General features: G+C 32.5%; 1 protein-coding gene across 1 annotated transcript in view; it reads right to left on the bottom strand.

The window, feature by feature from the left end:
- Positions 1-13,463, bottom strand: part of LOC146534677 (nose resistant to fluoxetine protein 6-like) — a 57,790-nt gene that overhangs the window by 6,752 nt on the left and 37,575 nt on the right. The window contains exons 3-12 of the mRNA XM_085192773.1: positions 12,504-12,682; positions 9,065-9,264; positions 5,525-5,651; positions 4,975-5,056; positions 4,540-4,648; positions 4,031-4,186; positions 3,416-3,925; positions 2,648-2,817; positions 2,202-2,378; positions 1,769-1,965 (exon numbers count right to left, since the gene is read on the bottom strand). Of these exons, the coding sequence (XP_085048899.1) occupies positions 1,769-1,965; positions 2,202-2,378; positions 2,648-2,817; positions 3,416-3,925; positions 4,031-4,186; positions 4,540-4,648; positions 4,975-5,056; positions 5,525-5,651; positions 9,065-9,264; positions 12,504-12,682 (1,907 nt within the window). The remainder of the gene's footprint in view (positions 1-1,768; positions 1,966-2,201; positions 2,379-2,647; positions 2,818-3,415; positions 3,926-4,030; positions 4,187-4,539; positions 4,649-4,974; positions 5,057-5,524; positions 5,652-9,064; positions 9,265-12,503; positions 12,683-13,463) is intronic.

The raw sequence follows: 13,463 nt of genomic DNA on the forward strand, positions 1-13,463 counted from the left end.
ATTATAGATGAGAATCTCACCTGGAGGAATCATATACTAGCTTTAAGTGCTCGTATACGAAAAATAATATACATTTTCAAACAATTAAGATCTGGAGCTAGTATAGAAATTGCTAAGATGGTTTATTTCGCACTTGTCCAATCGATTCTTACTTACTGCATACCGGCATGGGGTGGTGCTCCTAAATCAATCTTACTCCCACTAGAAAAAGCACAGAGATGTATACTTAAGGTTATGACATCTAAACCTACCCGTTTTCCAACTGCCGAACTATATGACATTTGTAAAGTTTTAAGTGTCCGTCAATTATTCGTTCTGCGCTCTATTTTACGGAAGCATAGGCTCACCCCTTTCGATCCGCAGAACAATTGCGGGAAACGAAGAGTTGATAAGGTTTGCTCAATAGAGTCACGACGCACTGTCTCTGCAAATCGCCTATTTTATTACTTAAGCCCCATACTATATAATAAAATAAATAAAGAATTAAAAATATATCCCCTAACGTTGTATCAATGTAAAACTAAATTGACTGACTGGTTATTAAACTTAGATTATGATCAGACAGAGAACCTATTGATCGTATAGCTTGATACCGATGAAGCCATCATACGTATGCACACACACATCCACACACGCACACACGTCCACACACACATACACACATCCACACACGCAAACTCACACACCACATATAAACATCATGCACATCGATCACTCTAATAATGTTTTGTTTATTGTATACCTTTTTATTTTATTTTTTCTTTTAATTAATTAATTTTTAATACTATTATTGCATGCTTTTTTAATTATTAGTTTTATCATTTGTTATATTTTAAATTGAACTCATTTTGATCATACTAATTTATGAATGGATGCTTGTGAGGCGGGCGTTAATAACTGCCACACAGTTTACAACTAATGCGGTTATTATCGTTATAAATTGTTTTTTTTTTTGTAATTTTGTTTATGAATAAATTATATTATTATTATTATATGTGGATACAGCCTACAGGTAGAAAAAAAGATATGCTTGGTATTTTTGTTTACACCAAAAAACGGAACATATTTGCAATGACGCGACGTTAAAATCGTTCTTTACATTACACAATTACAATTTTAATATGTTCTTTATCTTGTAATCATTTAATAGGTCACGTAAACGAAGTCGGGAGCTAAAGCTAGTATTAAATAAGTTCAATATTCAGTTCCCCGCAAATCAACGAGAAACGGTATTTGATGTTTAATAAATTTAGAGTAGCAAATGCGAATTTAATATTACTATCCTATTAGTATAAATGGCGATGATAAGTTACTCGTTATAAATTCAAATTAAATTATTAATTTCGAAACTGTTTAAGAGCGTTTTATACAAATATTTAAATTGAATACAAGATTTCTTATTAATTTTGCAATATAATTAATAATATATAATTAATTAATTGGCGCAAATAAGCCACTGGTTGTGAGTTTGATGCCCACTAGAGGAAATGCAACGTTTATTTTAATTTATGTTTTCATTTCTGGTGTCAGTCAAAGGGCGGCGTTGAATTCCGCCACCCAATGTCCCCAGATTACGGCGGAAACTGGGAAACGGATAGTCTAATCATTAAGTTCTCTCTGCCTTTCCAGTTATGTGCGGGATTCAGCGTCAAGCTAAAGAAAACAAATTCAAGAAATAATGAACTGATGATGACCCTGCAGTTGTGAATTCAAAGTTCACTAATCGGCAAAAGGAAGAACAGCGAAGTTTTAAGAGAAGAGTACTTACGACTATAGAATTCTGTAGATGTAGAGGTCCGTCCAAAAGGAAGGTGGTGTACATCATGATGGTAGGATGCACCAAGTAGGAGCAGTAGGTCAGTCTGCTCAGAGGTAAGAAGCCGCGGTAAGAGAGCGCGGAGTTAACGAGTCCTCCGTAACCGCAGCAACACGCGACCGCTATCCACGCTAGTGCTACTCCCCATGCTAGAAAATATAATATATTTAAATTATTAAGGATTGATATAAAGATTTTGACGACGCTTGAGAGTTAAAAGTACTTTATATAAACGTTTGTACTTCTACTTTAATTACTTTTCTATTAAACTAAAAAGCATCAAAAAACGATCGAGGAACTCTATTTTTTTACTTTGCAAAATATCATATAAAATAATAAATAAAATGATAAAAAATAAATGAAATTTCCAACTTCCAATACTGACCTGTATGACCGATGCTCACGTAGAACGCAGTTGGCCAAACCTCAAAATATCCATCAGTCATTCCGAAGATCAGACTGCCGATGATGGCCAGCGACGCGGGCCAACCAATCACCACTAACCAATATGGTATACGAACTTGGCACTTTGTTTTATGTAAATACCACCCAATAATCATTCCTGTCAAATGTAAAAAGCGTTATTAATGCAAAGTGGTATTTTTGTGGGTTCCTTTCCTACTCGAGGAAATAATATGTGTGATATTGTCACTTATTTGCTCTGGTGTCGAGTCAAACCGTGACGTTTAGTTCCGCCACTCAACACGAAATGCCTCCAGAATTCAACGGATAGTAGGGAACGGAATGTCTTTACACTAGGTTCCCTCTGCATACCCTACTACATGGAACAATAATATATATTTTTAATAAAATTATACAATTAATCCTTACCAACTAAATATGGACCAATTCGAGACCAAGGCTTGTCGTATAGGGGGTCGAACATTTCGAACGGCTCCTGTATGCGAGCCTTGTATTGATGCCACACCGATATGTAAATGGTGGTTCCCCAGGAACTAACCATTAACAATAATAGGGATGCCATTGCAATCTTCGTGTGTCTGTTGAAAAAAAAACTCTTTCATTAGGTAAAGTAAAATGGTATGACATTTCTATAGAAATTAAAATGTTTAAAAATTAAAAAACATTTAAAACATTATAAGAAAAACGAATTCTCTAAAGAAAATGTTATATCCAATAATTATATTTAAAAATCGCACACCAGGAAAGCTCGATCACAGTCCCAGAAGTCTACCTGACAGAAGTTTTAAATTGCCTTAACAATCCTTGCTGGCATTCGAACGTGAGCAATACGTCGAGATTTTCCATTTTTCCTTACTAAAATATATCTGTGTCATATAAAATTGGATCTAACATAGCTGTTGATATACGTTATCATTTTTAGTTTGAGGCACTAAATACGACAGGATTTGGGTTCGATTCCCACTCGAGGAAAATTAAATATTTAATAATTTCTCTGGTCGAGGCAAAGTGCGGCGTTATGTTTCTCTACTCAACAAGTAATGCCCAAAGAATTTTGGCCGAAAATACGGAAAGGAAGCGTCTTAAAAGGTACGTAGTGTTACACTAGGTTCCCAGGTTCCCCTGCCCACCCAGCTATGTTCGGAATACAGTATAATGCTAAAAAAATATACATACTTGACTGATATTAATAACAGTATTATACCGACGACGTAGAACTGTGTATCGTTGGCCATATACCAAGACCATACCATGCACATGTCTTTTTGCGGGAACAAATTACTTATATATAGCAAATTTCTCCACCAATAGTGATCGCAAGTAATATGATCGAAGATAGCGGGTTCAAATACAGTATTGTCGTACGTATATCTCAGTGCTAGTTCATTAAGTCCGATAACAAAAGCGTAAGCTGGCGTTAAACGAACTACTCTATATAGGAAAAGTACGAAAAATGACTTCGTCATTCTGAATATCTCCTGCTGGGAATATCCCTTCGGCGCCGGCTTATCGAGTGGATCTTCATTAAATGACTCTTGGCTTATGACGGATACCGATAAAGCGGAGTTGGAGTAACCATTGATATTCTTGTTTATATCTTGTTCGTTGGGTTTCGCTTTTTTATCAGCTTTTTTACTGGCTTTTTTGTCTTCAGTCCTCAGAAATAAAACTGTTACGAGCAGCCCGCTGAAATATTAGCACATTTTTAGATTACGTAAGTTTAGACAATATTTTATTATACTGCCTTGTAGTATATTTCGTTAAATTTTTATTCAATTTTATTTATTTTACCTTATAAAGAAGAACGTGTCGACACAATAAGAGGCGTTGCCTACGGATTGGTAAAAGAAGTTACGTTCTGTCACAATTCTCATTGTTTTGTTGTCAGCGATGAAGAAAATAGTTAGGTAGGTATGTACCATAATAACCCAGAGTACTGATAAAAATCTAAAAATAAATAAAACATTTATATGTCAAACAATATACATAAAAAATTACTTAAAGCAAAGCGCGGTTTAATTAAGTTGAAAAATGGGGAACGGAGTGTCTTAACACTAAGTTTCCTCTGCTTTCCCTGTAGGTTGTGAAATATTTTTAAACACATGTTTTTTTAGACAAAAACCAGACAAAGAAAAACAATTAAAACTACATTTTCAACATTTAAATAAAACCTACATAATGAAATGTTTAGAGAGCATTAAATGAAAGAATTTTGCTATAGAACATTTTTAAAAGCAACTATGCGTGTAAAATCGACAAAGCAATTTTCAAAAGTAGTCGTTTCTCAAACGGATTCCTACCTCATGCCGTGTAGACAGGTTAATGCTCCATCATTGGGTTTTTGAGTGCCAAGAATTGCTCGACCATTGGAAAGAATCGAAAACGATAATAAAATTTCAGACCACATTCCTGGAAAGGAAAAGGTTTGTTAAAAGGAATAAGAACTTAAATTGAGGGTATCGTGCCGCTGTAGTAACACGGTACTACGGTTGTGGCTTCGATACCCAGTCGGGGAATGAATTATTTTTTATTAATATTTTAGCCGAGGTTGAGTTCCGCCACCCAACATGCAATGTTTCGAAAAATTAGACAAAAAGTTTGGAACGGAGTGCCTTACTCCTTCTGCCTTCTCTACTGTAGGTTAATATATAATATATAAATTAAAATGGTTTCTGTGATGATATAAGTTAAAAAAATTTTGCCCAATTATTTGGATTCACTTTAATTAAACTTACCGCATTCTTCACGACGTATGTCTTTGTCTTTCATAATATCTTCTTCATCTTCTTTTATTTCATCTTTAGCATTGTTATTAAGCTAGAATATGTTTAATCGTTTGTAAATATTGCAATATAAAATTAGAATTTTAATGGTATCTATATATATATAAAATCGAAAGGTCACTCACTCATCACGAAATCTCAGAAACTACAAGTGCTAGGAATCTTAAATTTTGCATAGGAGTTACTTATAGGACGTAGGTGCTCGCTAAGACGGGAATTTGCAATATTCGACTTCTAAGGGGTTGTTTTTGGGGTCGAAAGTTTGTATGAAACTTCGTTACTACAAATGCTAGGAGTCTCAAATTTTGCATAGACGTCACTAGGACGTAGTCATGGAGACAGAAATTAATAATAACATAGTTCACGCGGGTGAAACCGCTAGCGGGCCGCTAGTTAAAGATATTATTATATTTAAAAACAAATAAATTCCAAATACAGTAATAATTTAAAATAACTTATTATAGTTTATAGTAAAATATATATAACAAAATGATGTACCAACAGTGGGTTTCTGGTTATTGTTGGCGAGCTCCAGATCTTTTTGCTCCTTCCTTCGGTGCCGTCTCTCCAAATAACCCTCGTACAAAGACGCGGCCAGCATCCATATTGCCACTATTGTTACGGCCACTCTAGAATACACATACAATTTTTTTTATAAAAAATATATATTTACAAAAGTAAACATAAATTTTTAAGTTACATGGAATAATGAAGATTTTACTATGTGGAGAAGCTCTCTCTGTCATTTGACCAGAATTTTCTCTTCTTCGTGATGTTAAGTTACGTTTTACACTACAAGTGAAATATTTTTACTAAAAAATTGTTCCTTAATTATATTATTGATAAATATTGGTGATTATTGTGGAATCTGCTGGGGCCAGTCCTGGCGCAGGGGCTGTCAACGCCACAGATTGTAGCTTCGATTCCCACTCGAGGAAATGAAGTATTTAATATTAGCAGCATTTAGCTCCGCAGCCATTCAACATGAAATGCCTCCAGGATTCAGCGTATAGTGAGGAACGGAAGGATATCTCTACCTACTCTGCTATTTGCACGGATTTGAATTTATAAAATAAAAAATATATGCAACTAAACATTAAATTAAATAAACCAAAAAAATAAAATAAAAATAGTTACTAAAAATTTATTTTAAATTAAAATATGTATAATAGAAAAGGTGTAGTCCAGTATAATAAATAAAATGTTTCTCGTGACAAATTGCGATGCCATAGCGGGTCCATTAATCACAATTACGTTCTATGATGAAATTTCATACTTAGGCCTGATTTATTACCGATGGTGGATATAATTCATAGTGTAACCGACTTTTCAAATATAGCAGTTATCTTTTGTAAACTTAGTTATAGTTTCACGTCAAAATAATCGATTTATTTCTTTAGAAGATATTGTTAGTCTTTTCGTACTATTTTTAGGGTTCCGTATCTTTTACAGAAAAGAAACCCTATAAGATTACTTTATTATCTACATTTTCTTAAAAATAAGATACGGCCGAGAACGCTTATTTCGACACTATAAAGGGAATCAAAATTAATAGAGTACTTCCGGTTGAGGTACAATGAAATGAATTTTCAAGGCAGTTGAAATTTGGCATTTGGTTAATAAATTAAAAAAATATAACAATTATATAGGCATAGATATTGTGTTTAAAATTATATTATTATTGTTAAAAAACAAAAGAAATGCGGATTAGTAAATTAATAATTATGAAGTTCAAGCCGGCGAAGCCGCGAGTGTCGCTAGTATAAAACATATTACAAAAAAAACAAAACTTATCTTTTCACGTTGTACTAGACTTTTACGTAAGCACTATTTTTATGTAGAAAACAAATATTTTTACTATCTGTACAGAATTTTATGATCAACACAGGCGACGTTGTGATCCCATCGTTAATTCAGTAGCAGCAGATCGAAACATTACATTGCTTATCCTAAGGGATATTGAAGTCCTACTACTATATATTTTATTTATTTATTTTCTTTTACTTCACGCTGTATTTCGCACATAGTAGGGTAGGCGGAAACCTAGTGTTAAAACACTCCGTTCCCGTCGAATTTTGCAGGCATTGCGTAAATTGCGTAAAAAACAAAAGAGGGAGTCAACGCCATGCTTTTAACTCAACACCAGAGCAAAGAAATACAAATATAAAATATACCATTGCTTCAAGTGGGAATCGAACTCACAATCTATTGCGCTTACAGTCACATACTTATGTGCCTGCGCCAGGACTGGCCTCTTATATTCATTGAATATTTAAATAATTAAAAGATTTTCTTTTTAATATATAAAAATTAATTTTCTTTTGTTACAATATAACAGACACTATAAGAAAGGAACACCATGTTGTACATAAAGGCCGTTTAGCACCATACAAGCTAGAACCTTTATCCTAGTATCGGAAGTAAGATGGTTGTTATATGAAAAGCCAGAACATAGCAATTTAAAATAACGAGTCCGTTGCAGACGATGCAACAAAATAACTCAGTAGATTCTATTTGGATTACGCTCATACACTTTGAGAAACAAAGGTAGTTTCGATATTATATTCTACAGGGATTTTCGCTTACATATATGTATTTTTTTTTTTTAAATATAGCAGGGGATGCAGAGGGAACCTCCCGTTCCCCACTTGCCGCCGATTGTCGAGGCGTTGCGTGTTAAAAGCGGAACACAACGCCGCACTTTGCCTTATACAGAATAGCGAAGAAATTAAAATATTAATAAATAACAATTCATTTTCCCGAGTGGGAATCGAACCCACAATATGTCAAGCCCCAAAAAAAAAAGGGAAGTCTTTAAAACGTACCAATGTGTGGATTTAGTTTTTTATTTCATTCTTTTATATAAATATGTATTTAAATTATTTTCTCTACTCTTTGATATTTTGCTGCTATGCTGCTTGCTAAACACCCCTGCTTGTCCTGTGCCATATTAGAATATTGTCTAATCTTCCAAATTTTTTAGAACATTTTTAACCAAACAAGTCAATTTTATATGTGTTTATTTTTATTTAAAGTGCATGTATGGCCAGTACTTTTGGAAAGCTGCCATTGTGCCTGTACCATACCCATAAAATGGGGTTACTCCTTTACAAAATAAACTATATTTTATATGCAAGATAAAGTAATGGATATTTTCTCGTTCTTTATGTCAGAGTCCCAAATAAATTTGCTTTAATAATTCTGAAGAATTGAATATATTACAAATAAAACTAGTAGTTTTAGTGTTTGTTATAATCTTATACATATAGATATGTTATTTCTAAATTAAATAAAAAAAATAATTCCTTAATTTAAACCATTTGCGTAGAAATATCACTTTCATTATATAACATTCATAAGTTTTATTCTCATTCTCTATTTTTTGTTTTACGATACAAAATCGATTTAAATCAATTTTATTAATTGAAAATCCCGATAGCGGATACGGATCGTTCAGCAAAAACCATTGCGTAACGACGTTAATTAAATTAGTATTGGATTTTTATTATTTCATCTATCAAATGAAAACTTTTTTTTTAAGATTTCTTTTTAATATGTCCTATATCTATACATATCATCTCACGGCCATAGATCACTTATAATATTATTAATTAAATAGATTTCAGGTGGTCCTTCAGAACATTGACAAACTTTTACGCTTATATAATTACGTACGTGTACGTATTAAACATATATACATACATTTATGTATATATATTGTTAGTTATAATTATATATTTAAAAGAAAAAAAACTTTTTTTTAATCTTTCCGCAAGGCAAGGCAATGCATGATACGTACAGGAGGTGAAAATTAACACAAATTAAAATTTATTTACATTTCATTAATGTGGAAAAAATAATGTAATTAATATAAACTAATACCTCTTGAATACAATCAAATTCTATCCAATTTAACGCAACTTATTATGGCAATGTGTACCTGTAAACTACATACATATAACGAAAACACATATAACATATATGGAAAATACGAAAAACAATTAAAAAAGTATAATTATAAATAACATTAAAAAAAACTTACCCCAATATATGAAATTTTGGATCAGCAAATAAATTATAGGAGCCAGGCACAGCACGCACGTACAGAGTGTTGAAAGCAGCGTCGAAGCCGGCGCGAGCTGCCGCAGCCACGGCCAGCTCCTCAGCGGCGTCCAACACTGTCTTTACGGCTTCCTTGTTGCAAGATGCTGGGAGACACTGACCGACTAGCATTTGTCTCGGCTGTGAAACATAATATTGTATTAAATATTATATTTAAATTAAAAAGTATAGTATATTTACGTGGCGTCCATCTTTCCGCGTAATATCTCTAAATAGCCAAATAATGTAGATCAGAGTTAGTCGAAAAACAATCATTAAAAAGTTAAACTTATTTACGTTCTTCCACGCTGAATCCCGTATATAACAGGGTAGACAAATGGGACCTAGTGGTAAGACAATTCGTTCCCCATTTTCCGCTAAATTAGCAGAACTCACTCTTTGCCTTGGTAAGAAATGAAGACATTAATAAATAATAATTCATCCTCCTGAGTGGAAATCGAACCCATAATCCCTTGTACCCCTACGCCATGACAGCCTATAAAACTTATAATATATATTTTTAAACAATCCCAGGCCAGATTATAACATAATAAATCACGATTCTGTTTAAAACATATTGCTCGCATGAATTTAACGGCTCATAAAATTAAAGGCGCATTGTTGGATAAAACTGATTTATTGGTAAATGCAAGAGGAAAAATAGTAATAATAATGGAAAACTATCTTTCTTTTAGTCGAAATATATTTTCAGTATGTGATATTATATTGTTTTAGCTTGGTAGTGTTGGGGCACTTCTTTTCCATTAGATACGTAAGTTCTTCGTTTTCCACCGAAGTCTGGAGGCATTGCGTGTTGAATGACGGAATTCAACGCCGTGCTTTGCCTTATTACCAGAGTAAAAAAATGTAATTATTAAATATTTAATTTCCTTAAGTAGGACTCGAACCGACAGCCTGTCGCGCTTACAGGCGCTAGCTTGTGTCGCCATTACTGACCTCATTTTAATTATTTATTATTTTTTGACAAAACATAATATGCAAAAATTATAATCGTATATAACATACCAATAACGTCGACACCAGTTAAGGCGTAAACAAGAATTTAAGATAAAAAAAATATATTTTTCCCCTAAAACAAGATACACCATTTTGGAATGGAAATCCTGAAATATAAGAGGACAAACTTTTTCTTGTTGACCCCAAACGAGGTATATAATTAGTTTCACAACCGGAGTTCTCCATGATAAGTTTGTCTGTATATCTGACTTCATTTATAAGTGCTGGGTAAAAGTGCTTGGAAAAATTTGTGCCAATTTATGATGAAGGCATGAAACAAGAAGTTTTAATATAAAAGTTGTGTTGCGGAACAGCCAAGACCAAAGAGTTATGTACGTCGAAAGCTATTGTCATGTCAGTAAAGTTACTTTGAGTTTGTATCTATTATTTACTGACATAATGTACTGACATATAATATATGTATGCTATATGTATGTCAGTATAAAGCGATGTCATTCCCTTTTCAAAGAACAAAAGTTTTACTTAAATATTCATGGTGAGAAGTTACATAGATATATAAATTAATTTTTAACAAAAAGAAAAACCGACTTCTAACAACTAACTAAAAAGTGAAAAATAATTATATAAAGATTTTATAATTTTGAAGTCGGTGCCAAGTAGAACAAACAGGCTTAGTAATTAGATATTGTAGTAAAGGTGTTGTACCATTAGTTTGACACCGACTTCAAAATTATAAAATCTTTATATAATTATTTTTCACTTTTTAGTTCGTTGTTAGAAGTCGGTTTTTCTTTTTGTTAAAAATTAATTTATTTTACGATTTTTAGTGATGGGTAGATCTTAAAATGATGCTTCTTGAACGAGTGGTGATGGTGGTGGTAGTGGTTGTGATTATTCTTTGTAAAATTTCATTTAATTAGCTATTATTTTTGTGCAAAGTTACATTTTGGTATATTGACAAGAACATACATAAAAAGTATTCGGGTGAATTCGGAATCTCCCTTTTTTGAAGTTGGTTGAAAATGAGAACATTCTCTTTTTTGAGATTGGTTGTAAAGAAATGCAACGATCAGGAATCTCACCTCTGACATCAATTTAAAAAGTTTTTGCTTGTAACTATTACAGTATAATCAATTTTTTACCAAAAAAAACAAACTTTCTCAATTTTCACCGGATTCCATAATCGGAACCCAACCAAACTTTCACCAAATTATCCTTGAAGTGTATCCTTTCAAATAAAAAAAGAATCATCAAAATCGGTCAGCGCGACATTGAGTTATTCGGCTATTTGTCGCGCACATACATATGTGATTTTCTCATAGATACCATTGTCAGATATGGACCTTCACCTTTCAAATAAAAAAAAATTTTCAAAATCGGTTCACCCAGTCAAAAGTTATGAGGTAACAAACATAAAAAAAAAAATAAAAAAAAATACAGTCGAATTGATAACCTCCTTTTCTTACAGAAGTCGGTTAAAAAGGAATATAAATGCGATAGGTAGTGGGTTCGATCCCCACTCGAGGAAATTAAATATTTGGTTAAATTTATATTTCTACAACTTTCTTTAATATTTGTATATCGATAATACATGAAAAAAATATAAAAATTGAGAATTTCTCAAAGAGGTATTTCTGGTATTAGGTTTTTGTTTAGTAAATACTAAAATATTTTCTTAATTTAGTCTATTATATTTTTTTGTACCTACTCATTTTGTCAAAGACAAGAGATATTTAATAGGGAGATTTATCTAAAGAGGAAAATTTCTTTGAACATAAAATAATTTTTAATGTAAATAACATGCATTTTAACATAATGATTAATTAGTTAGAGCGCGGTAATCTAGCAAATAGATATTTAGAATGTCTTCATTAATTAATTATAGGATGGAAGTTTGATCACCTCGGATGATGGATTACCTTTATAAAGCACAATTAGTCCCTTTTGTTTTTTTGAAATCAATTAACAGTTAAAAAAACCTGACAAGCGCGAGTCGGGTTCGACGTACGGGAGTTAAGTACAAAAATTGGAGGATTCGAGCTTTTTCTGAAATTCAAAATTAGCTAAGCCAGAGCCCTTTCACCTGATGCTTCACTTGACCTTTAGGCTTTAATACCAAAAGGTTGCTCCCCTTTTAAGGTTATATTTTTTTAGGATTTAACCAAAAATGTATAAAATTAAAATGTATTAAATAATTTAAAAAATTGGCTCGCTCAATACCTACGGTATTCGACTAGCCAATTTTTTTTGGCGTGCGTTCGACGCTACGTTCTCTCTAGCTGCTCCTCTAGGGATACGGCGTGAAGCTCATTAATATATTTTTAAAAATGACTTAATTTTATATTTTTCTAAGTAGAAAATATAAATGAGATAATGTATGTAGTTACTGATCGTTTAGTTACCTGTACATGATCCCCGTCAACGGTAAGGTTAACTCTAGCTACGTAGAACGCGGTAGAGAAAGGTGGTGTTTCTACATAGTACTGCTTGAGTTGTAGATCCTTACACGCGTTCCATGATCCCATCCAGTAGTCATTGCCGAACAGGATATTGGGGATATATTGGCCGGACGCGTCGAATACTGAAACAAAATATATCTGTTAAAATTATTATTATAATTAAATGTCATTTTAAGGTAAACACAATAAACTTTATAAAGGAAATTCATAATCGGTATTTGAATCCACTTTCTCGTGATAGTACCTTCAAGTTCATCATAACTAATTGACTTTAACTTTTATTATTCACCACGGAAAAAAAAGGTTTGTTCGTTGTTTGTAAATTTCTTAGAAAAGTTTACAATCGTCTATATAGAAAATAAGCTATACATATTAAACAATAATTGGTATACTATTAGATACGCCGACGCGACTAATAACTTTCCAAACATCGATCTGATAGAGTGGCTTGAATATTTCATTTATGACTTGAAAGGGTAAAGTTGGCGGGTCGCGAGTCACGACGAACTTATGAATATAGCAGCAACTAGCACTTAATACTTCACTTCCCACAACGTTCATTATATATAGGAGTTCAATACAAAGATATATGTATATAAGTTATGATATTAATTATTATATTATAAGTAAAAGAATATCCAAATAAGTCAAGCCATCAGCCAAGTTAAAAGGCAAGAAATCAGCTATTTCAAGCTGCCCATGCATTTGAAACTTTCATAACTGGTCTGTATATACATGAAATTTTGTTAAAATTTCTCCTAAAAAGTGATACTTATTGATAGATACCATCAATAAAGTAAAAAAAAGTACATCAAAGAACGTATTAAAACATTTTTTTTGTTTCATTCTATTTATTATTAAAAATAAGCAAAGTAATAACGATTAATATTAATAATTATATCC

The sequence above is a fragment of the Heliconius melpomene genome, chromosome 11, assembly GCF_056956725.1.
Source record: "Heliconius melpomene rosina isolate 202511_hmr_F chromosome 11, ASM5695672v1, whole genome shotgun sequence".
Lineage (NCBI taxonomy): Eukaryota > Metazoa > Arthropoda > Insecta > Lepidoptera > Nymphalidae > Heliconius > Heliconius melpomene.